This window comes from Melospiza melodia, chromosome 2 (genome assembly GCF_035770615.1).
Source record: "Melospiza melodia melodia isolate bMelMel2 chromosome 2, bMelMel2.pri, whole genome shotgun sequence".
Classification (NCBI taxonomy): Eukaryota; Metazoa; Chordata; class Aves; order Passeriformes; family Passerellidae; genus Melospiza; species Melospiza melodia.
In genome coordinates, this window is record NC_086195.1 from 11,082,930 (window position 1) to 11,109,830 (window position 26,901).

The 26,901-nt window shown below is 34.2% G+C and overlaps 1 protein-coding gene across 11 annotated transcripts in view; it reads left to right on the forward strand.

Moving 5' to 3' along the window:
• Positions 1-26,901, forward strand: part of DMD (dystrophin) — a 1,043,904-nt gene that overhangs the window by 430,319 nt on the left and 586,684 nt on the right. For 9 of the 11 annotated variants that reach the window (XM_063182212.1, XM_063182260.1, XM_063182196.1 and 6 more), the window contains 8 exons: positions 1,677-1,847; positions 10,881-11,060; positions 13,042-13,170; positions 14,750-14,920; positions 18,456-18,578; positions 20,054-20,191; positions 22,072-22,224; positions 23,168-23,350. In XM_063182212.1, the coding sequence (XP_063038282.1) occupies positions 1,677-1,847; positions 10,881-11,060; positions 13,042-13,170; positions 14,750-14,920; positions 18,456-18,578; positions 20,054-20,191; positions 22,072-22,224; positions 23,168-23,350 (1,248 nt within the window). Of the gene's footprint in view, positions 1-1,676; positions 1,848-10,880; positions 11,061-13,041; positions 13,171-14,723; positions 14,921-18,455; positions 18,579-20,053; positions 20,192-22,071; positions 22,225-23,167; positions 23,351-26,901 lie in introns of those variants that run through there. The other 2 variants (XM_063182219.1, XM_063182222.1) reach the window with 2 other exon arrangements.

Consider the following 26,901-nt stretch of genomic DNA (forward strand, 5'->3'; position numbering starts at 1 on the left):
CAGTAACCTCTGGATATATGCAATGTATATGGTGATATTGTATTATTTATATAATAAACACATGTTAGAGATGTATATAGGAACACAACTATTCTCACTCTGTTTTGACAAGTATCAGTAACTTCATTTTGTAATATATCAAGTGTTTAAAATTCTTAAACAGGCAATCAGGCTCAGGATAGTGCACTTGGCATTGTATTGCTGCTAAGTAATTTTATTTACAATTGTTATTACACCCTTCAGAAGAAGAGGGGGAAAACCTGGCTCCATGTGTGAATAGAGTTCTAAAAAGCTGAGTTTTATGGTCCTTCCCAGGGATTTACCTCTTGGCCTGACTGTAAGTTCTGTGGTCTCATTTAATAAATTTGGCATGCAAGAAAGCACATAAAGCATATTCAGTGAAAAATGTTATGAGAGTTCAGTAGTAAGCCTTTACAGAGTGATAATAAATTATCAGGACACTTTATAGCTTATTCCCTAGGCAAATCTCATCTCCTTACTCAGGGATAGCAAAAGCCATGTACCTAACCTTGTACCATCCTGTTACATTTTCAAATTCTCCTTGGCAGCTGATCTACAAATCTATTTGATCATTGTACCACTACTTGTTCTTAATGGCAAAGTAGAAAATTGTTTTAGTAGATGCAGTTCTCTACCACTGTAGAAAGTTTTTTTCTAATTTAAAATGCTTAAATACAAATCAGCAGCTGCAGTCTTAATGGGATTACTATTTGACATTCAAGCTAATTAGGAACTTCTTTTAAATATTAGTGATCTATGGGACACTTTTAATCCTCCTTCTCTGATTAGGTTTTTTTCAACTTCATCACAGCATAATTTATTAATTTTTATTTTCTGCTACTAGTTGCCTGTTGTCTATTGAAGTGTAGTCTCCCTAACTAAGTTCTATTAATTTACTCTTCTACGTTCTCTGCTAATTAAGTAAAACCTTTTCTTCTTCTCCCTGAAGAGTCTCAGGACTTGCAAGAAATGCTGTATTTGCCCTGTTCTTTCAAAATGCCTGTGAGACAGTCAAGGCAATATAATTACTCAGCTTTCTATCCAGGTACCATGTACCAAGTTTAAAAGACCTTTAAAGCAGAGGTCATCCCGAGTATTTTACATCCAAAAGATTCAGAAAATTAAAACCTTAAAGTTAAATATGCTGCTTTGGTTTGACCTTATTCAGTGACATTGTGTTTCAAGTTTTCAGGCTTTTTTTGGCTGATATGTCTTTTCTTCCGTGAAGCTTAGCTACACAGAAAAAAACCTTGAGGAATCCCAGTTCCTAGATGGCCACCTATATTAAAATATGCCCTTTGAAGGGTTTTGACATCTATTTTTTGTCTCTAGGAAAAACTGTTAGTTCAGTTGTTCTAAATTAATTTGCTATGCACAACTTCAAAACAGAGGAGGAGGAGGTGGAGCTCTGTTAGTAGTTCACATTCAATGCATGCTTATGCACATAATTTTCTTGTAGGTGTTTGCATTTTAGCAGCAAAATTACTGATACTGAGAGGAAAAAAAATCAAGACCTAACTGTACTAAAAGTGCAACTTTACCTGTGGAATCCCAAGTCTAGATTTTACAGAGAGGTGGCCTACGGAAAATGTCATATGAAAGCCATCAGACCTGCTACACTGAAGGGTTAATAATCACAATTATTCTTTCTGCAGGTGACAGAAAAGAAGCAGGAGTTAGAGAAATGCTTGAAATTGTCCCGGAAGCTGCGGAAGGAGATCAATGCCCTGACAGAGTGGCTCGCAGCGACAGACGCGGAGCTGACAAAGAGATCGGCGGCGCAGGGGATGCCGAGCAATTTGGATGCTGAAATTGCCTGGGGCAAGGTAACAATGCGACACACGCATGTGAATATTGCAGAAAGGTAGATTTCTTTCGTGATAAAGAAAAGGAATTAACAATTCTGGCGTTTTAGTTAGTGGAACTTTGTGAATGTTTTGGCATTATCTCGCATTAACATTAACGCTCAGAAAAGTTTAAACCTTCTTGTCTCTTCAGAGATCAATAGCACAATTCACCTTCACATTGCATTAATCTTCACTGAGATGAATTTAAAGTTAGAATTTAATTTTTTAGAGTACTATAAATCAACCACCCAGTATCCACATAAGTAGAGATCTCTTACACCATTCTACTGATGGTTAGAAAGGTATTAAACAGTAGATGAAAGATTAAAGATGCCAGAACACTATATGTTCCACGTGTTCACATAGCAGCCAGGATATTTGTTTTCTTACTCTTAGATTTGTAGCTCATTCCTTTGCATTCTGAGGGCTTTCTACTTTCATGAGACTTTACCCTGAACTCATCTTTCAGGTTAAAACTCAAAGCCTAAATCAAAATTTTCCTCAAAATCACAGTTTAAATAAACATTTTACAGAAACTGAGGAATGCAAGATGTCTGTATAAAAAGTATTTCTGTGTGATGCTAAAAATTGGCTTGTTATTACTCAGCAGTAGCTAATCTATTTCATTTTCTGCACATGTAATAGAAATCCAATCTAGATGAGGTCATAAACAAACCAAGTAATCATTATTCACACAACAAAAAATCTGCATTTTAGGGAACACTATGGTCGACATTATCCAAAGCTTCAAAATTTCAAGTAACTGGGTGCAGCCAGCAGCATTTTGAACAAGTGTTTCTATATAATTTCAAAACAAAAAAAAAATCCCCTTAAACAGTATTGGAGGTTTGGGAAAAAAAAGACCAAAACCACTTATGCTTTGTTTAATGGGAGAAATACTCTAAACATTTTACTAGTTTCACTATGCAATATAGAAATAATAATGAATTATACACAGGCAATCTTCCTGATTTTTAATTGCAGTGAAGATTCAAGGCAATTGAGTAAAATTTCTTTTGTGTTTTTTTTTATTTGTTTGTTTTTAACTAATCCTTTGAAGCTTCTGAGCTTGATAAAGTGTCTTTAGCCTTAAAATGCAATGATGATTTGCAAACGAATAGCAATACTAAGAATAACAACAATAACAACAATTTAAAAAACCCATAGTCTACATATCTTTTGTTAGATTTAGAATTCTTTTTTTTTTTTTTTGTCATCAGTCTCTAAGACAGTATTTTAAAAGTGATATCCAAAAATATCAACTTTCTCTCTTACTAACTTACAATTACTGCTTTGACTACAGGAGTTTTCACTTTCAAATCAAAACCTAAATCCCTGCTACCCCCATTGTTCTCTCCTATTGTTGCCTGATGTTTTCTCATTTTCACTTGTGGATTTTTCTGCAGTAAATTTTGCACAGTTCCTCTCATTTCTTTGGACTGATATTGTGATCTTAGAATCATAGAATCGTGAAGGCTGGAAAGACCAAGGTTCTGGAGTTCCACCTTTGGCCGAACACCACCATGCCAATTAACCAAGCACTAAGTGCCGTGTCCAGTTGTTTCATCAACACTTCCAGGGATGGTGAATCTGCCACTTCCCTGGACATCCCATTCCAGTGCTTAAATATCCAGTTTGAACACCCCCAGCTCCCTCAGCTGCTTCTTACATGAGTGACCCTCCAGACTCTTCCCCAGTTCCGTTCCCCTTCTCTGCGCTCACTCCAGCCCCTCAGTGCCTTTCCTGCAGTGAGAGGCCCCAAACTGGACACAGGATTTGAGGTGTGGCCTCACCAGTGCCGAGCACAGGGGGACAATCCCTGCCCTGGTCCTGCTGCCACACTATTGCTGACCCAGGCCAGGTGCCATTGGGCACACCTGGCTCACGTTCATACCTGTCAACCAGCACCCCCAACTTATTTTCTGCTGGGCAGCTTTCCAGTGACTCTCTAACACCCATAACAAAGGATAAATGTCATATATTTAAGAGACAAATTAGAAAATCTTCATGTTTTAACATCCCCAAACTGACTTGCTAGGTAGTTAAGCCATTCACCCGGTAAAATAAAAATAATCTTCAGTGGTGACTACACAGTACAGTTCTACTGAAACAGAAACATGCACTTCATGTTCCTGTCATACATACATGCAGGCTTACATGCATACAGATGTATGTAGTTTCTCAGGGGTTTAAAGAGAAAGATTTGTCCTTAATATCACTTTATTGTTAGATACAAACATTAGTGATTCTGAAGTTGCATAATTAGGACCTAAAACCTGATGATTAGTTTACCTGCACAGTGGGAAGCCTTTGTTATGTCTTAAGCTAGCTACAACAAGTACAATGTATTCCTTATCTGAAGACAATTAAAAAAAGTAAAAAGAGCTAATTAAAATAAGAACTATTAACATGAAAAAAAATATATTAGACAGGAACCATGCTACCTTCTATTCTTAAAGAGTGCTGTTGAGTATTGTGAATTCTCACAGGGAATTGATACATAAAGTTTTGAAGGAAAAGCTGGTAAAAAGGATATTTTGGCTTCAAATACTCCGCAAAGCCTTCACTACAATCTAAACTCATGTAGTACCTCAGCTCTTCCCCTTCAGTCAGTTCATCACTAAAATAAGAACAAACAACTTTGGGTGAGAGCAGCTGCCTCTTGGCAAAATACGTATTTACTGAGTGGCTTTCAAAATTCCATTTTAACATTGCCTTTTAGGAAATATAAACAAATATTCACATATATGTAAGCAGACTTCTAATGTGGAACAATCCAACAGGTAGTATATGTGGCAAATCCTAGACTTACAAGTGTAAATATTTACAGAAATTATGTGGATTGTGCTTTTTCCTAAAGAATCTGCTCCCACTAGGAGACAGTGCTGCATTTTATCCTGGACACATTAAAATTCTTGTGAGGACTTCATAAATAAGTACGATGCTGCTGCTCCTATGTGGATTTCATTGAGGCATCACACAAAATTGTACATCTATAATTTAGTCCCCAGAACCAGAGCCTCACAGTAGCTGATTAATGTCACAGCTTTGGGCTTTGGACTTCCTGGGTAAGTAGGCTGCCAAAGACAGTAACCAATCTAATGAAATGCACTGGGAGATGAATTAAGCCCAGCAGATTCCCATTGTGACAAAAGTCTGCAGAAAAACAGAGATGGAAAATGGAGAGAGAGAGAGAGAGAGGAGAATTCAATAGTGCAAATGAACTGAAAATTGGATGTGTGCTGCTGTCGATATATCTAAGCAGAGAGCTAATAATCTTCTTTCTTTACAGGACAAGGAAGCAGTTATATTTATTAGTGCACTTATTTCTAATTCATTTTCAGCACCCAAGTCTTCTTAAAAGTGAAGATTACTCAGAGGGTTACAAAGATAATTATAGAGTTGACAATAAAAGAAATCATACATCTGAACGTTGTCTTCAAGGTATAAACACCTTGAAGTAAAAAGGAATGTCCATCTTGAAAAGGAAAAGAAGCTAATGAAAGATGCCATTAATCTGGACATCAAGGGAAATGTGGTATTTGTTCCTGTGTAGAATTTTTCAAGGAATGGAACAAAAACTTGGCTGAGTTATGTGAAATGAGATGAGCAATATACTGAAGACTGTAAATCCTGCCTTTCTGCTCAGTAGAGACAAGTTAAATCTTTCCATTTGAATTCAGCTCTGTTTATAATAGATAAGAAAAATGACACGCGGGTGGAAAGATAGTCATTAAACATCGTATATTAGAAATCCATTTATAATTAGAATTCTGATTTAGTGAACATATTTATCACTGAAGACATTAACAACTGCAGGGTTTATTTGTCTTTTAATCAGGAACTGGACTGATAAGAATTAGATTGCCAGAAAACCATGTTCTTAAAAAGGAAATGGCAGATGGTATTACCAGGAAAATTCTGTATCACTCCCTACTATCAGCAGTATGACACTGCCAATGCTTTAATCTGATTTTTTAACACAGTGTGTAATACCAGTGAGTATAAAGTTGACTTGAAGTACTTAGAATTACATTTAGCAGCATATTTCCTGTCAGTAATATCCATAGAACAAGACAAACTGTAAATTGTGTCAACTGATTCATAGTCACTGGCCAAAATGCAATAAAAAATAAAAGACGTGCTGTAAATAAACAAATAAATAAATATGTATAATCAACCACTGAGAAGACCATAATGTCAGCTTCTGATTAATTCTGCAATCCCACCTGTGAGAGCTGAGCCACCAAATTTCTTTTAGAAAGATTCTGATTGCAGAGTATTTTCAAGTAATCCAAAGATCACAGGCGGTGTAAAGGCACAGAGAAGTTTTCTTCACTCATTCATTGTCGTTGTGTTTTTTAATCTGCATATGTTAATGACCCTCATGACTAAATATACTATCCCTTGCATTTTCTTACAATTCTGGCTTGTTTGGAAAAAACCATCATTAGTTCATCTTGGTACATAGTCGTTTTATCATTATAAAATATAGCTCAGAAGCTCTTTTTACCACAGCTTCAGAAAAACAAACCAAACCAACAAAATATTGAAATAATAATTTAAAAATCCAAAACAAAAAAATAAAATCCACAAAAACACCAAGAAACCCATTTCTATGTAACTTCTGTTTACAAACACAATTAATTCCTAGTTGGTATTTGATGATGGGATGAATGTACAAAAATCATCACAGTAAACCAAAACCATAAAAAAAAAAAAAGAAACAAGAAAACAAAACAGTTGTAACTGTTTTGTAAAAAACCCTGTAAGTATATTTTAGTAAACTGAAAGATAAAGAGTATATCACAGCACAGTGGGATCAGAGACAGGATTGTGAACACCACTCAAAATGTAAATATCTGCTCAGGGAACTGCAATTATTTGTTCTAACATGATTCATCCTGTCATTCTATGGATCCATATGTAAAGTAGGGAAAATATTACTTACTGTATGCAGCTACAAACCACTTATAAATTCCCAGCAAAGCTCATCCCTGTGACTTTACATGCTGCAGCATGGTTTCCCTTCGGCACAGATTTCAACCTATCCAAAGCTGTGTTTTTAAACAGAACTTTTATTTTGTACTGCAACTCTTTCCTGAGGTTCTGATGAATGAAACTGGCACAAGGGAAGCTCAGATTCTCCCTCTTTCCATTCTGATGTTTCTGGGAATGGGATTAGAAACTAATCACCTGAGACATGCTCTGCATGCAGAGTTGCATGAGGGTCTGTCTGATTGCTTTGATTTCCTGGATGCCAGGAACCTAGATGCCATTTCTCCTTGGAATGTTCAAGCCCTGGAGTTCCATGGTGGTGTAATCCCCTCGTTTTGTTTAAAGCAGGCGACCAACATTTTTCTTATGACCATGAGTGAGAAAAGAAACAGTTCCTTAAGAAGCAAAGGAAACATTTCAGCCAGTGAAACACAAGTTAATTGTTTGGGTCAGAGAATTTCCATAGTAGTATTTTGTGCCAAATATCCATAACTGGTACTTCAGAAACATGGAAGTACAGGAGCTTCTTCCAAAGAGGCACTTCAAAATTTAGTCTAACTGAATAACTGACATTTGACTGGGTAGAGATTCACATCATCTTAACTTTTGTTAACTTTTGTATCTGCTAGTAGATGTGATCCTAAATAGTGGCATATGTAGAGAAGTGCTATATGTGTATATAGATCCTTAATATAATCTGCATAATTTGTATACATATTTTAATGGAGATATCTTTCCTGGAAGGATTTATGGAGCCTTTCTATTCCAGCAGGTAATAAACACTTGGATAAGAGTTTGTTTTATAAATAAATATACTAGTTTTAAAAGAAAAAAAAATAATGTAACAACTTCATTATAATGATAAACAGTAGAAGAATATAATCTGTTTTGGAGTTGTTCAACACTGTTGATAAAGTTTCACAGCTGTAAGTGAATGCTCAGTGTTAGGATTTTTAGTTCAATCTTTTGTTTACATGTTTTTGTTTCCCCAAGATGCCATGATTATATCAGAAAAATAGCTTCTTCACAACTGCTACATTTCTGTATTTTATTTATGTAACAAAGTTTCACCCTGATAAGCACACAAAATCAAAATGTTTAAATTGCTTAGTCCTTCTGGGAAGAGTTTAACCACTTTATTTGTTGATGTTTCATCTTGTACACATTGCGGTAGTGTTTGGGACTTGGGGGTTTGGAGATTTTTAAGGTTTTACGTGTTTAAAATGTAATTTTTAACTTGCAAAGCTAATTCTATTAATTCTGTAATTTAAATTCTACAACTTTCTTATATGTTTTCAAATAAACCACACAGCTGGAATGCAATTTCATTTTATGGCAACCAGAAAGGAGCTTAAATCCAGCAAGGCTGTGTGAAACTCGCTCTTTAAAAATTAAAATTTAAAAGCCACTCCTTGAGTTATACTGAAATAATCTTATTTAAATCCTGACATCATGACACATACTTCTTTGTTTTATGTAATGTTGTTGAATTAATAGTAGTACTTTTGATTTTTTTTCTTACAGAAAATTTAACAGTGCAGTTATATTGCAGTGAGTAAAGTATGTGTAGACTATTACTTTCTAGTAATACTGGAAAGAAAAATGGGAAATTCTTAGGAATATAATGAAGATATGCCAGATAAAAAAAACAAACCAAAAAGGTCTTATTGAAGTTGTGAAATCAAGTCAGTTTACCTGGTGCACTTCATAACCTACAGAGGAAGTCGTAGCTGATAATGCAGAGGGGAATCCCACTGACTTTACAGACCCTGCTAGTTTTTCAGTTGTATTCAGAACTTGTAATAATGGAGATTTAAAGTATTGAGGAAGATGCTTTTGTCCCTTCAGTGTTTTGTTGAGGGCCACAATGTTTTTTAAGAGAATGACAGGAAGTGTGATTCATGTGTCTTACTTGCAATTACACGAGGGAGTTAGAATCCATATTGCCCAGAGGTGCATTAAGTCTTTAGTTTACAGTAATTCTATATTTTGAAAGGAAATAATGTGTTTCTTACACATAGGGAATTACACATCTGGTTTTTGGGTAACAGTTTTGTTTAACAGACATTTAATTGTTTAGTCCATCTGTTTACTAGTTGAGATTAATATTTATTTATATACCCCAAGATTGGTCAGCATTTTCATAAATGCAAAATACAAAAGAAACCACAACCCATGGTAAATACACTTCAGAGAGTCTTTTCCAAATGAAAGAAAATAGTTTAGAAAATGAAAGAAAGCTGATCAAAATTTTCCATCTTCAGTTGAGGGTAAATTATATCCTTTGTGTTATTCTTTTTTCATGATGACACTTTGCACCTGCTGTGAAACAAATAAAACATTACTAGAAGAGGGCATGTTTTTCTTTTAATCTGACAAGGACCTGCTGAAATTTTAAACTCTCCTTTTCAAATTCTATAATTATATAGTATATTGCTAATAATTTGCATCAATCATGCCTTGGTTCTATTACATATCCTGTGTATTTTAGAAAATTGATAGCATGGGGGAAATTGCTCATACTTACATGAAATACTAGTGTAAAAGTTTTTTCTGTGAAATAAATTGCAAAATGAGATCCTGAATTCTGTTAAGCCTAGGAAGCAAGCTGCTGCTTTAAACATGACACACTGAATAAGTTGAAGGTACTATTAAGGTTCTATTTTACCAAAAAGAAAAATTTTATACTGTCTTTATTGAAAAATGAACATTCTGCTTTCACTGTCAATACACTATCCACAAAATAATACTGATCTGTGACCATGAGAGATATGATAGTGTAGAGGTCATAAAGGTGGGGTTCTACTGCATAACAGCATTCATCCTGAGATGGAAGTATTGGTTTTGCCATTTTTTTGAAGAGCCATTGTTTGAAGAGCTTTTTTTATTTTACCGTATTTAGGTTTCTGTGAGACATCCATGTCTCTGAAGACCAGTGCTTCTTTCTTCTCTACTAAGTTCTGTTTGTGTTCATCTTGGAACACTTTTTGCTTGCAGTTTTATTTTATAAGCAGAGATTTATATGCCTGGATCATTGCTATCAGGTGCCGAGGATCTCAAATAAATTTCTCTCATAAAAAGAGTTATATGTGAAATTAGGTGTAAGGAGTTGTGCCTTTCCTTGAGTATTCAGTAAGACTGCTGTACTTTGCACTGTGTCATCTCACTGTTCAGTATTTAAACACCTGCTTTTTTTACATGTTGTCTAAATATGTTGGGATTTGTTCCTTTTGTTAGACATCTTGTATGTTGCAGTGAATATTAAGACATGAATATTAAGTAAATTATGTAACCTTACACATCAGATCTATAAGGTAAGATAACAGTGGGAAGAGATGCTGGAAATCTGACTTTATAGCAATGCATGAGTTGTAGTCAATCAGGCTTAGAAATGCTATGGGCTATAGCTTATTTTTAGTATTTTGGTTTGCAGATTGAAATCTCAAGTGAATGTAATGAAAATATGCATTTCTACAATTAGGAAACAAGTTTAACAGAAGAAAATATCATGCTTTCTTCTGAAAAAGATTGCAATGACAAATATTAAAGTAATAAAATATTTACTAGACTATACTTGATGGCATTTTCTGTCTTAAGGTGTCACCATGTTGGTGTATTATTGTCCCAATTATTATGTAAGCTGTATGTACTATTTGATAACTATTTGATTTTATTATATGAAAATTAACTTTAATATCTCAATATAAATATTATGAAATGTTGATTAATTTTTAATAATTAAGTATTGAAACTATAATTTGAACACTGAAAGATAATTTGCATTTTTTGAAAATTAGGCTTTTGCAAGAAGATGAAGAATATATTCAATTTTATCAGACTTCAAGAGAAACAATTTGCTTTCTATTTGCTGCTCTTTACAGAATGCCTTTCCTTCCTATAGGAAGCAAGACTGTGCGTTCTAGTATAAACTTGCTGCCTGATTTAGCATTTCATGTTCTTAGTGTGGGTAATTTCTAATTCCCAGAAATTTTATTTCTTGTTCTGCTCATGTAGGCAACACGGAAGGAGATTGAGAAACGCCAGGGCCAGCTGAAGAGCATCAGTGACTTAGGAGAGAATTTGAAGGCAGTGATGAAAGGAAAGGAAAGTCTTGTGGATGATAAACTCAGCCTGCTGAACAGCAACTGGAAAGCGGTAACTTCACGTGCTGAGGAATGGTTCAATCTCTTACTGGTAAGGAAAATGCATTTCTTCACACAGAGGAAATGTTGGTTTCCAGCTGTACATGCCCAGCCTTACAGAAGTGCTTTTTCTGGTGCCTTGGACTGTGCTTGTTGAATACACAGGTACACAGGCAATCAGATTGATTGTTGCTTAGTACACTGTGTATGTTTTGGAAATCTCATTGATTACCACGTGGAATCTTGATTGTTAGCAGTTTGCAATCCTGTCTGTCTCAACAGTTCTTACATATTTTTTTTTGTTTTGTTTTTTTTTTTGTTTTGTTTTGTTTTTTTTTCCTAATAAATCAAATGCAGTTTAAAAGACAGAGATTACTTCAGTAGTCAAGTAAAAATAATAGTCAAGTAAGCTGAGAAAGTCTTAGTATTGATAACAACAACAACAGCTACTTTTGGCTGCATTAGAATTTCTGTTTGGAACAGTGCAAGTGGGAGAGAAGTTTCCACTTGCAAGTTGGTTTGGTCCATAGGGTAGTTCTGGTGTGTGTGAGTTTTGATTCATTTTAGAGGCAACTAAATCGTAAGCTCTTCTCAGAGTGCACACGTGATGTGCTGAAGGGATCTGATTTGGTCTTTCAGAACTTCATGATCCTCCTTTGCATAATTTTATAGGGCACATTTAAGTGGGGATAATTCCTTAATGGGACTGGATTAAGTGTAATAGACAGTAAAACCCCTAATACACATTTCATACAGATTCAGAAACCTCATCCCCAGCTGCCTCAAACTGAAGATAGTCACATAACTTTATTCATTCTGTCATGAAGAGGTGACAGCGTGAACCCTTAACTGCAGAAGGGCCTTAACAACTGGGCTGTCAGAATGTTTTGGGAAATCTTGCATGCTCTTTCTGTTCCTGAGAGCATGGGAATGCAATTTCACCCCAGAGAAACCGAAGTGATTTTTAAGGGTATGTTGGCCTTTGTCATGACTTTTCAGGGCTTGATGTGTTGGAACTCCACTAGAGTCTGTATGGCTGCTTTAGGAATACTTTGGCAATAAACATACAGCATCACTACAGGGCTTCCTCAGCTGAGTAAAGTATCTGGAAAACTTCAGCATTTCATTCAGAGTCATGTAGGTACACAGATTTAATGTGGAACTGATTGTAAGAAGCATATAATGGAGTTTACAGGTTGATATAGTTATGTATTCCTGTACATCCTCTCTTTCCCTGCTTTGGATTCTGTGGTTAACATTTGCTAAAACACATGATAAAAAGGTCTAAGAGAGGTAATTGAGGGGTTTCTACCCATTTAGAACAGTGCAAAATACAGGTAGATACATTTGGGTGCCAAAAGAACTAGTAATGCCTTTGATTTTGGGTATGTGGTCTACATATTTATTGTGTGGGATATGCACAGGCCACTTTCTAGTGAGCTCACCTGAAAAGACAAAGTTTTAAATGAAGCAGAGAAATGACGATTTATCAGCATATCAACTTGAATAGCTTTTAAAGAGAAGAATGTCAAAGCAGAGAAGTTACATGAAATGTCCACAGGAGGTTTAGATGCAAAGCTCCCAGTCTTGACTGTGATTTTGCAAGTGCATCCTTGTGGCCATCTGAGTTTCAGTCAATTGACTGGCATTCCAAAATGAATTCTGTGCCTTGTTCTTGGGAAATGCTCCTTTGCAGCTCCTGTAGGCCTGGCTAACAGCTGCCTGTTCCTCTCAGCACCTCGCTGAGCTGCCAACACCTGCGTCTTGCTGTGATTTTGTCATCCTGCTGCCTGTCACTTTGCAAGCTTCTCTCCCTCTCTCCTAAAATGTCTTTTTAAAGAAACCTAACATGCAAAGTGAAGGAAACAAACAGCAGATTCTATCCCTCACAAAACAAGAAGTTACTGTGAAAAATAAACAAGTTTTCATAATGTCATAATGTGTGCATGTTTGCCACACTTGGCATAACTACAGCTGTTATTTCAGTTCTGATTACATTTTTTGTATGCAGTATTTACCTTTTCCACACACAGGAATATCAAAAGCACATGGAGGCTTTTGATCAGAATGTAGCTAATGTCACTACTTGGATGTATCGTGCTGAAATACTGTTGGATGAATCTGACAAACAAAAACCCCAGCAAAAAGAGGAAATTCTTAAGGTAAAAAAATGTGATTTACTGGAAAGCATTAATTTTATTCTAAAAAGGACTGTATCACAACTAGCATATTTCAAAAGGTATTACAAATGGATTAAAATTCTTTTCTCTGTGCTAAAGCTACCCTCTGGCAACTTGTAGATTACTTAATAAATTTGCTCTGTAATACCAAAAATTAAATCCCTGCAGAAATAAAACCAGATTGTTATTATAATTCTTGGAAACTTCCAGTTGATAAAACAGCAGCTTATTAAACATATGTCTGCTGGAAAATACTCCTTTAACTCAAGATTTTATTTTGTTTGAAAAAAATATTTTTCTTTTCTGTCTCCTTTGTTTTTAATTGTATTTCTGTTTTTCTGTGATATTTTTCCAATATGTATGATATTTCTGTCATATGATTGTCTTAATTCTAGAAACATTGCTTACACTGAGGCCAGATCAGCAACACAGACAAGAATTTTATATGTTTAACTAGCTGTAGCATCAGGGATCTTGGTTTTGGTTGGCCAATTGTATCATTTGACCAAATGATGAAAAATTATCTTGTAATATGGATGTGTATGTTAAAATATCTCACTTAAAATACCTTCCTTAAGAACAACATCAAATTATTATCTTAAGGGACTTTTTCTTCTGAAGTCAATGTGAAATTTTACTTTGTAATGAACTCCATGGTTATTCAAAATATCTGAGTAGACTTTGCAAATCAAAATAAGAATTGTATTGCTGACACTGACATAATGATGCCATTTACTGCAGAAAAAGTTTACAAATTCTAGGGCATAAATCAATGTCTCATTGATCTCAGCAGGATTATGAGACTGGCATTTGTAGATGAATGAACAATTTTGCCACCATCAGGCACAAAGTAAAATTATCAATACCTATATTTATGTTTGCATTGCACAAAGGTAGTTGATGCAGACAGTGAAATGTAATTCTTAATGCCCAACTGTATTTCTGATTCCCAAATGCCTTGCTATCTATTTTTGGCCTCTGCCTCTTCTGGGATCTACTGTTAAGATTTATATTGCAGAGAATAAAGGTTTTTGCCCTCGTTTTTTTTTTTTTCTTCTTTTTTTTTTTTTTTTTAATTTGTGACAGATTTATAGAAAAAAATAGAAAAAGTAAGACTTTTTTTTTTTTTAATTTGGTAATTTTTACTTGTCTGAACTATGACCCTGAGCAGTATTGAAAGCAACAATTGCACATCCAGTTCTATAATACATGAATCAGCAGCTCTTCCTAGCTTTAGGAACATAGAATAATTTAGTGCATCCTGAAATATGCCGCAATATTATTGCAGATAAGAATCTGCCTAGAAATAATGATCCCCATTAATTTCAGCCAGGGGATACTAAAACAGACTTTTAGATACATTCCTGCTATAAATTTGAGGGATACGAGCGGGAATGTTATCCAAGGTATTTCTACTGGATTTACACACTCATGCGTAATTATCTGAATTTGCTTTGTGGTTTTGCTCCCTATTCCTTTGCACACTTTCTCTCTCTCTCTCTTTCTCTCTCTCTGCATTTATTACTAACTTCAAGCCCTGTCTCTTGCTCACGGACTGTAGCGCTTAAAGGCTGAGCTGAATGACATTCACCCCAAGGTGGACTCTGTGCGTGACCAGGCCAGAGACTTGATGGCAAACCGTGGGGACCACTGCAGGAAAGTGGTGGAGCCCAAACTCTCAGAGCTCAACCAGCGATTTGCAGCTATATCACAGAGAATTAAGAGTGTGAAGGTAGGAGGGCTTGCTTCCATAAAGGAGATGCATAAAAAAATGGTGCTCGTGTTTGCATAAAAAATGGTGGTTCGCAGTGGTGCTCAATCACAGCTACATAGAGGGCTACTGTTCCTCAAAACACTAAGCTTTAAAAGGAAAACAATGTAGAAGGATTTTTTTTTTATTAAATGTGACAATTTGGCGGTTTAGGCAATAAGATATTTTTTCACTGTTTCACGATTAGAAGTATTCACTGAATTTACATGAATGTAACAATGATTAAGTCATTAACTTACAAAAGATGAACATCTGAGAATTACTAAGTCTCTAACTTCGCAAAGTATGAGTAGCCTTTTTTCATATGGATTTGGTTTTGAGAGCTAATTTTTCTTCAAGTGAATTTAGTCTTTTCCTATGAGTCTGAGATTCACCAATGCTGGCGATAGAAATAGATGGGTAGAGGTTATATCAATTTTACTTCAGTTACTCATCTGTAGAACCAGCATGACTGCTAAATCTGAATTCAGTGTGGATTAGGCAATTTTAGCCAAGTTGTGCCTTCTGATTTGGAATGAAGAAGGATATAAGTCACCTACTTTCTCCATAGTATTTTGCTGCCTTTATTCTGAAGAGCTATTCAGCAGATTAAATGAGACAGCCATGAAGGTTGATAGAGAGGATAATGGGAATGCACAGATCCTGATCCAAACTATTATTGCTGGTCACTGTACTAACACTGGAAACAAATGCACAGAGATCCATGGCAAAGCAGGAAATAAGCTTGGCAAAAAGCATAAGCAAAGAGAAATGGTTTCCATGAGTTGTTGGATCTGTGCAGAGCTCAGTATCCTGCCTAACCAGCCCATCTCTGTTGATATTTGGGTTTATTTAGGTATCATTTCTGAAGCAAAATAACGTCTTCTGAATAAAGGTAACATTTTTTTTTCCTAGTAGCCATCAATAGTATTGCAGCCATTCCAGCTTCTTATCTACTTCTTAAACAAGTACAAGCTGTAGACTGAGGACATCTTTACAAGAACTGTGTTGTCTGATGTTTTTGTTTTGAACATCTGCTATCTGCAATCTGGAATTCCATTTCAGTTTTACTTTGCACTTCCAAGTTATTGTAAACTGTGAGAGTTGATGCAGCCTTTGGTGGGATTCTATGAAATTATTGCTTGTCCTAGAGAAAAATGGGACTGCTTGTAGATGGCTTATTGGGGGTTCAGTGGGCTCACTCAAAGAAGGGACAAAAGATTCTTATCAAGATGCAGTGTCTTCAGAACACAGCCTGCAAATGTCGTCCACCTACAGCCTTCTCTCTCAGGTTTTCTTCCATTTCTGAGGGCAAGATGGGCTGGAATTGGCAGAGCCACACTAAGAGAAGTGCCCAGCAAGATGAGAGGAATTACTACAGCACACAAATTATAATGGTAAATTAGAATTTAGGGGACCTTTTCCAGGACCTTGGAAAATGCACAAGTATAAAATTATTCACAAAGGGTACTTACTATTATAAGTATTGAATCAGATAGAGAGGTAAAAACCACTCTGAATTATTGACTCTTCACTGACTTGCTATATGAATTTGGATAAAGAACCAAATTACTGGGTACTTTATTTTTTCTAGCTGTATAATGTAAGCAATTGTACATTCTTTATGATTTTGGCTTAATGAGCTGGAAAACTATTATGGGGTGATATGCTTTCTAAATGTTTTTTTCTTTTTTCCCCCCATATTTATGTAAAATTATTCACTCTGTGAAAGATCAAAACATAAATTCAAGAGAATCGAAAGCTCTCATAACCTATTTTTAATAATTACTCATCTGCCTTCAAATTAGGTTTTTTAATAAAATATTAATAATAATCAGTACAACAGTGAAGTAAATAAGAAATAATCCATTAAGTCAGTGAATTGTAATATATAATTGTAATGTTGAGAATTAACAAAATGTTCATAGTATACTGAAAGGAGACTTAACATTTTGAAGTAGTCTTTGAACATCATTCAATTGCTGGAATTCATTTGGTATTTTTCTTTCCACTTTCTTCTTTGTTATTATTTTTAGCCTTTTTCAGAGACTATAGATTTTATATTCCAATTTTATTAGTTGGCTTGTCTTTTAATGGCATTTAAGTACCTTAGAAAATATTCTTCAGAGCATTTGAGAAGAAATTACTGTGTTGTTTTCTATTATTTCTAACTCAGCTGAAGTGCATGATGAGTGTAATTCTGAGCCTCTTAATGAAAATTTGTGAGCACAGTATTATTCTCTATAAATATTGTACATTATTATATTTCCATTAATGTTTGTAAATGTGCAAAATCTTTGTTGCTAAAATAATCAACCAGATACAATTAAGGCTTTTTTACTCTGAGTCTTCCAGGTCATCTGAGAATATATTTCATTTGTCATCCTATCTTATGTTTTACCTGATTAATTTTTATTGTTGCTGTCTTCATTGCATAATAAATAATATAATAACTAATATATTAATAAGTAATTTTTCCAGAGGAAAGAGTAAAGGAGAAGTAGTTAGGATACAATGTGCTTATGTCTTTAGCAAGACAGTTGCACATCCAAGAGTTCCTAGACCATCAAAAAGCATTAATTACCTTTAAGTATAAAGTTTCTGCAAGAACCACTGAGATTTTCTTTTTTCTTCTTGCCTTTAAAGCTTTGAATGAAGAAGCACTTTCTGTTGATAATTTGTGATGCAATTAATAAATAGGCTATATATTGTAAATAATATATGTACATATACGTTCACAGGCACTCATGTCAGCTCGACAGAAGGCAGTGCATTGTTGTTAATAAGGAGCACCTCTTGGAGAGTTCAAAACTGAATACTGAACTAAAGCACCATAATTATACTGTGATTTATTTTTTGGAGGAATTGAGTCTGTTTTGTTTGGTTGACTTTGTTTTTTCATCCTGAATTGTTGTTGAGGCTTTTTGAAACAAAAGCTGAACTTGTGTTGATTTTTTTCCCAATATGTTGTGAAATACTATTAAGGGAATATCTAACACTAAGATTTTCTGTCCTTTGTTTTGTAGCATTCACCTAACACTTTTACTATTCTATGTGAGAGAACAATGCTGTCAAAACTGAACCAGATTAACATTAAAATTTTCTCAATTATTAATAGTACGGGATTTTTTCAACTGAATGGACTTCTTGTATCTGTATGAATAATTTCTGAAAAGCCAGATTTAACCAATTAGTGTAAGCTTTTTTTTTTTTTTTTAGAAAAATACTATTTATTTGGACTTGTTCTTACACACAAATGTGAGAATGTTTTTGTTTTTTTTTTAATTTTCACCCACCTTAAAATTCTTTGGTTTACTTACATGGAAATTCTACATAAATTTGTAGCTTTGTTTGTATCTTTGGGTACTTTGAGTATGCTGTAGATATTTTTCAACATGGTGGAAAATCTACTATTGTTTTAGAAACAGGGTAGCACAGATATCTCTTTTCATTTGTTTCTAATAAAACTATGAAATGTGTGCTTTAAATAAATAATCTTTGTATTTCTCCATTTTAGCCCTTCATTCCTTTGAAGGAATTGGAGCAATTTGACTTCGATATACAAAAAATGCTTGAACCGCTGGAGGTTGAAATTCAGCAGGGAGTGAATCTGAAAGAGGAGGACTTCAATAAAGATATGGTAATTTGGTTGAAATGGAAGTCTGAGCAAAATAAGCAGGGAGATGAAAAAATCTGAGTGAAAATCAGAAACCCATATCTGTGTTAGGATCTTTGGATATAACTTAGGCAAAATTTTTCTATGCCAACATATTATAAAATCAAAAGTCACAAATTAGCACTAACTAAAACTTTTTGTGCTAACTTATTTTTTAATTTATCAGAAAAACATTTCTTTTTGCTTATGAAAACACTAAGCAGACCATGAATGTTATCCATGTACTACTACCAGCAGTATTATAGAACAAAGAATGGATATTAAAATATCTGTAGTAATATAATAGACCAGGAAAAGTCAGAATGATGTAACAAAATGGGCACTATAGTAAAAGAATACATTCACTAAAAATAAATGGTCATGAAAAAAAAATGCCACTTGTCAATTTTTTATTAACCAATCTGCCTATAGCATTTAATGGAAATAGATTTTGTGGCTGTGGTAAGCTTTATTACTTAAGTTTTATCATTGCAAGTCATAAAACCATTTATTCATATTTGCTGGGGGGAAAGGAAAAAGAGGAGTAAAATACTGCAGTGCTTTGCTACTATTGCAATTGTGGTGTGTTCTCCAGATTGATTTTCAAGGAGATGACATTTTTTGGCTGGGCAAAAAGGGAGTTTCATCTTTGGACGCTCTTTTCTTGAGTCCTTGCAAGATATAATTTATATTTGTTTACTACCAATATAAAGACTCAATGTTATTTTACTTTTAAGGAATTCTTCAAATGTTTATGTTTCATATCAGTGCTGGAAGGAATCTTAACCGGCTGGTTTTTCTTTTATTCAGAAAAAATTAAATTTTAGGCTCCATGTGCTGCATGCAGAATTTAGCATATGTATGTAGTGTTAAATTCAAAGTGAATCAAGTTTGATGGTGCAGTTTCCCCTGCCTGAGCATTTTTGGTTCCTTTTCTTTGCATCAAATGCTTGGAGTGGTTCAAGACACTGCCAGAAGCTGTGACATATATGCAGCTTCAAAGATTCATAGATTTGTAGGCGACTTCTACATAAAAAATTCTTAGTGATAGCATTTGCCCAATCAGAACAGCTGATTTTCAATGTGATACACAGAATGGTCAGTAATTGCATGGTCTGCCAGCATACTGGCAATTTCAATCTCTACTGACAGCGATTTAGAATATTTTGCATATAACTATTCTTTTTGTTTGAAAGTAAAATATATTTCAAGCTTTTGCCTCTGTTTTTATACTGTTATCATGGATGCTGCATAATTCTAATACCAAAAATCTGTAGATTTGCAGGTGCTTTTTTTATCCCTCTACATATATTGTTGAAAGCAAGTAAAAGTTACTTGATCATCAGTATACAACTGCAAGTGGCTGCTACATGATTACTTTAGCATAGTCTGTGTCTACTAGTACTGAAGTAATTATTAGATTAAAATGCACATTATATTGGTTATTTTTTTTTAATCAGAGTGAAGAGGATGAGAGCACAGTGAAAGAATTGCTGCAAAGGGGCGACAGGCTTCAAAAGGGAGTCACAGATGAGAAAAAACGTGAGGAAATAAAGACAAAACAGCAGCTGTTGCGGACTAAACATAATGCCCTCAAGGTATAGGAGCTACAGTTTTAAGCACATGCTATTAAACCCTTTTTTTTCCATTTCAGGGCATCTTTTTGCTGAATGATTTGTCCTTACTATTTAGAGATGAGTAATTTGGCTATAGATGTATTTTCTTATACAGTTCTCTTGGTGCCTTGCAAAAGGCATTTTACAATCTCCAGCTCGACAAGAATTTTCTTGTCCTCAGCATTACAACTGTGTGACTGCCAATTGGACAGCACTGATTTCTTTGATAATTCCTTTTTTAACATATAATGTGTCTTTTATATTCCTTCAGCAACAATCAAGACCTTAGATGGAATCAGGTCCCGCAAACTTAAATTCTCCGTCACATAACACACTTCTGGCCATGAATAAATTGTTTCTCCTTCAGTAAAATACTTAGACTCCTATTGGAAGAGTGGCTCCAGCCTCTCTAGAATAGGATAGGTGGTGTTACCAATAGACATAGCAGCTGAGAGGCTGAAACCCAGAGTCGCATATGAACATTCTGAGTTGACAGAATCCAAGAGGTAAAACTGTGTGATATTGTTCCTAGAAATGCACCTGGTGTGTTTCCATGCCATGTGGACCAGCTAACAGATATAATTGGAAGTGTCATCTTTCTATGGCAAATAAAAGTGATGAAAGATAGAATCTTACAATTAGAGAGTCACCTTGGTCACCTACCTGGAGCTATAGGCTCTGGCTACTGCAGGAGAGTTTTTATGTCGTCAGCAAGCAGAATCTCTTTTTGGATAATTTTAATTAAGTTATCTTTGGTTTGGGGCACATAGCATGTTGCATTTTATTTTACTTATTTTTTGCATGCTCTTTCCTTTCCTGTGGATTTCATTCTAATTCTTACAATTTTGCAAGTCTGTTTGAATTCAGGAGAAGGATAGCTAGGATATACTGTTGTTTTGTCCACATTTAAAAGAAGCTTGAAATCTATTAGGTGTATCTTTGACTGTTCCAAGCTAAATGGAAGCAATTCATAATTTTTATGTTGGAGAAACAAGAACAGTGTTTATTGCACTGTGCTATTGACCAGATCCTCCCTGGCTGTTTTTTATGGTCTAGTGATAGATTTTCCTTTGGGTGACACAGTTAAGGCATTCACCCTGGTGAAAAAATTCAAGGAATGGTTGAGGCAAATTAATTTGAGTATTTTTATATAAAATATACTAGTAATTTTTTAATTTACTTCCTAATAAGAAATTATAGTAATTAAAATATTTTCTGAATTCTGCATGAGTGAAGTTTAGCAGTTAAAGCAAATGTGTATTTAATAACATTTCTAAGGGAAAAAGCAACATTTTATACCTTCCTGCTAAAGAAAAGTTTTAATCCTTTTTAAAGCAGAGTTATAATCACAAGGCATTTGTTATGTATGTGGTATTTCATTTAGATAAAGAAAACCTTTGAAAACATTTCTGCATTGCAGTGATTTTCATTTGAATAGCTACAGAGTTTTCATGCAGGCTAGAAATTCACAGGAGTCCACAAAATACAGAAGTCCCACTTTTGACTAGATACTAAGTGGGCTGTGTTTCCATCTGTCCAGTAAGTATTCTGAGCAGAAGTGTTTTATATAAAATATTGACATTTATGTAAGAGTCTTAACTTCTCTGAATATTGGTGACTGTCTCAGTGGTTTATTCAACATGTGAACAACACTGAAATAGGTAACCTCTTTTTAAACAAACAAAAAAATTTGTCAAACTGATGCAAATATGTTCACTTACTCATATGCTTGCTTTAAATATCAACATTTAATTAAGAAATTAGCAGTTTTGTACACCTTTTTCCCTTCAGTGTGCACACATGCCAGTTCATATTTTATAAGCCTTTAATTCATATTCTAATAATGTCTGCACTGTGAACAGGACTTGAGAGCTCAAAGAAGAAAAAAGGCTTTAGAGATTTCTCATCAATGGTATCAGTACAAGAGGCAGGCTGATGACCTAATGACATGGCTGGATGACATTGAGAAAAAGTTAGCCGGTCTGCCAGACCACAAAGATGAGCAGAAGCTAAAGGTAATGTTGTTTTGGGTTGGCAATGATAGATCTTTTGGAGTGATAGTTTATCTGTAGAACAGACAGCAAATGCAACAAGCAATCCTATCTTATAGCTACAGACAATTATATATTCAGTTCTGTATTTCTAGTTATAGTAAAGCAAACCCTAATTATCTGTGTTCAAAGTGACATTTCTTTGTTGTACTATATTTTCTATTTGTTTCCTATACAGAATGATATATAAATAATTTGAAACACACTAAATATAATGTTTTGTCAATAATACAGAAAGTGCACAATGTATTAAGAAGCATCAAATGTTTTCTAGTAAAAATTGTAATTGATTTTATGTATCTTTGTTCCAGATGAACAAATGACTTACCAATATATGGATGACCTCTATCTCATGTTAGCACATTCATTTTCATCAGAACATGTTCATATGTCACTGTCAAACTCTATAGATTTATTTACATACTGTCAAAGGTTTTCCTGGTTTATTTTACATCGTCTTTCTTTGCTTCATTCTCTGTTGAGTTTCCCACGGAGTAAAATAGGAGTTAACTAGCACATTAAAGACCCTAATACTATATTTGTAAGCTGTTCAAAAACTATTTGTCCTGAATATGCTGACCCTTACTGAGAAAGTAATTTCTCCTGTTGCCCATCCCAGTGTACTAGCAAGAATGTGAACATGGGAACTGTTGGCCTCTGCTAACAGTTTCAGAGTGTAGCAGCTCTTAGGATCTCTACAGCCCATCCCGAGAAGCTTCTTCAATTTCAGTTATTTTTGTTTTGTTTAAATGTAAAATAAGATATGAATAATATGAAAATAAGCTGTAAATTTTACTTGTGACAATAAAATGGAAATGGATTTTCTGACGGAAGTATTTTGCTAATTTTAAGTTGATTGATCTAGTTAGCTAACTGTCCTGGGCCCTGTATTGGTTTTGCTCACTAGGAGATTGGTGGAGAATTGGAGAAGAAGAAGGAAGATCTGAATGCGGTGCACAGGCAGGCTGAACGCCTGTCTAAGGATGGGGCTGCAAAAGCAGTGGAGCCAACCCTGATACAGCTCAGCAAGCGCTGGCAAGATTTTGAGAGCAAATTTGCTCAGTTTCGAAGACTCAACTATGCACAAATTGTGAGTTGTTACTGGCAAACCCCTATGTTTGCAACTGCTACTACTAACAGCATCCTACTAACAATGAGAGCATCAGGGTCAGTGTCAACTCTCCAGACTTTAATAAGAAAAGCCCTATTGTGTGCAACTGGGGGAAGCTTTATATACTCTGATACAGTAGTGATCTGCTTTGGTCTTAAAATTGCCCTTAAGGTAAATCAGTCATTTACAAAAAACTCAGCAATGAAAGATTTGTGTTTATTTCTGTTGCCTCATTATTTTTCCATAACATTTATCAGTTTAAAAATGTTAGTTTGCCATGCATCTATTTTTTTCACTGAACATGAAAAACACAAAAGTTGTCTTTTCCAAACTACCCATCCCATGCCAATTTTTAATTGGTTTTTTTATTTGTCCATAACATGTTATACTCACTTTAGGAAGTGATTGGAAAAATTTTTATGACTCTATATATACATAACCTCTTCTTCAAAGTTCTGCTTGAACTCTCAAACAAGTTTTTGTAAGAAAATGTAACTTTAAATTTCACAGGATGAAAACATAATTTTACAAACCATCTTCATGTCTTCTGAATTTGAGTTGTTTAGTTGTATATAAAATACAATTATTCTTACTGGTTTATACATGCTGCAATAACTGGGTAAATAAAAGGGAAATAAACTGTCAGTCTTCCAGATTTACAAACAAGATATGTATTGAGTGTTAACCATTTTGAAGTTTACCAGAGGTTGCTTTTGCTCTTAAATGAGTTTTTTCTTGCCATTCCTACTACTCTGCACATTGTCTTCTGGGTTTTTGATTTTATATGAAGAAAGATAAGATTTGCTTTTAAGGAAGTTGTTGATTTATGTGCTCTCTGTAATCTTAAAGTGGTAGTGGTAAAAGAGTGTTTCATCAAAATACAATTTTATTTATTTATTTTTAAATGTACCTAGATTGCAGAGAGAACATACTGACAGGATAATAATAATTTAAATATGTGAAGTGCTCTTTTTTAATTGATATATGGTAAACTATGTTTTAAGAAGGAAAAAAAATTCAAAAACTAGCAATATGTATAAACTTCTGATAAATATAGTCCTCTATATAATGTACTATATTGTGTATTTTTAACTTTTCTAATACTAAGTTACATAATGTATATGTAAAACTAATACTTTGGATAGTTATGCAGTTAATGGAAGCAATCAGAAAAACATTAACTTTGGTTTGTATGTTATTAAATCTTGTTCCATCTGATTACACTATTCAGATTACTATGGTTTATATTAAACTTGATGGATGTAATCAGTTGCAAATTGTTTATATTGACATGGAGCTAGAGCGAGAGTCACTTTGTCTTGTAAATGAGTTGGCTTTTTTAATGAATATATTTGTTCCTTTGATAATCAAGTAAGAAATCAGATTGTGCATGCAATTTATATAAAACATTCTGCTGTTGCTGTGCTTTTTTATGTCACCCACCACCTACCATGACAGGGGATGAATACACCCATTATAAAATTTTAGTAGCAGATCAATAAACTTTATTTTAGCATATTTTTCTTTAAAATATGTAAAGTAGATGTGCATCAGCATGTTTTTGAATTGCTCAGATGAGTACACTCACCTACTTTTTAAATTCACGTAATCATTACATACATTTTTATTCTTAAAGTATATAATTATATACTGTATTTATAACCTTAAAAGGTTACATTTTAAAATATTAAATATTTCATGCAAGAAGTCTATTTCTTACTATTTATCTAGGGGATGAGATGAAATTTACATGTACACAGGACAATTACTGTATCCTACTCATTTCACATGAAAAATATGTCTCTCTGTTGGCAATGACTAAGGTGATGTTCATATGAAATATTTTAGAATTTATGCAGAAGCTACTGAGACATGAGGGAGGCAGTACATTTTCATGACCCAAATCAGAGTAAGAAGTGCAATGGCCTCGTTGTTGTTACTGTTTTGACTTTGCTGAATTAGTGAAACAGAGGGTATTTCTCAAGGTTTTTTTTCTTTTTCTTAAACAGCTGAACTACCTACCTCACAGGGATGTTGTGAGGATGCATTAATTGTTTGTGCAAGACTTTAAAATACAAAAGAAAAATGAAAATTCAAACTATTCACTTGAACACATGCATATACCATCAAAAATAACTTCCACAGAGATTTTCTATGTTAACCAACAACTGAATAAAGCCATACAATAAAAATACAAAATTGATTTTTTCTTTAAAGCAAAAGAAATAGAAAAATGCTGCATTTATTTATAATTTATGATGTATTCCATAATAGTTATTTAGCAACTGAAACTTGTTATAAATCAGTGAGAGTTTAGTTTTACTGTGTATCTTGCAATTCATTACACTTCATTGAATAAACATAGCAAGACTGCACTGAAGAAAACCTTTAATTATGTTGCTTAATGACAGATTTGCATTTCTTACATTTTGTTGGAGCTAATATATTTTTGATATCAAAGTGTGAAATTAGAATTATCATGCTCCCCTGGATTTTATTTTTTCCCTAGTATTTGTTGGGCAGACCTGTCAGAAGGATATAGGGACCATGACCTTAGAAGGATTTATTCTTTCTAGAATGGTGGATCCTTGTTAAATCCTGTGTCTCACAAATACATAGCAGCCAATATCCAAAAGCTAATTGAAAAATATATATTGGTGTATATTTAGAAAAAGGAATTTCCTGTCACCGCTTTTGAGAATAGACTATATTATATCACCTCAAATATGCATGTTCTGTTTAATAACATTTTTGAGATATCAATAAGTTTGGTATAGTGTGATCCTCTATGTGAGAATTTTCAGCAAGTGACATGACATTCTATAATGAAAAAGTTGGGTTTATTGCATTTACAGATTAAACATGATACACAAATACATAAATGCAACTGCAAACAACCTAAAATCACATTGAGTGGAAAAAATTGCAGAGTTCTTGTTGTCTTAAAAGTTTTTCTCTCACACATTGTTTTCTTTATTAATATGTGGCAGAATAAACAGTGGGCAGAAAATCAGTTGGTAGTAACACCAGTAAATCGGAATGAAATCTGAATAACTTGTAAAAATGAGTGAAATATCTCTCTATAGTATTTAAAAATTATTATTAACTACTAAATCCCACTGAAATCCATGATAGATTAAGATACTCTTTGAAAAAACAAGCCTTTACCATTTAATCCTAAAACAGTATGCAATTTTTGAGTACTAAAATTGCATGCATTTTAAAAAATCAGTAAAAAAGAACATTAGAGCGGTTAAGGGACAATTGTTTCTAAAGCACCTCTGCAGAATCGAATATCATTAATCCTTGGCACTCATGCAGTACCTTCAGAAAAGTTTGTCATATCCCTCTACTACAAACTAAACATGAATCCAGTTATACTGCTTTTCTGAAACAGTTTAACCACTCTTCCAGGGTGGTGAAAATAGATATCCATTGCAGAGAAAAGGGTAGATTTGGATTGTTTCATTCAATTAAGGATCAAAATCAGTTATCAATATGTTGAGTAAGGTTAATTAAACTATCCTACT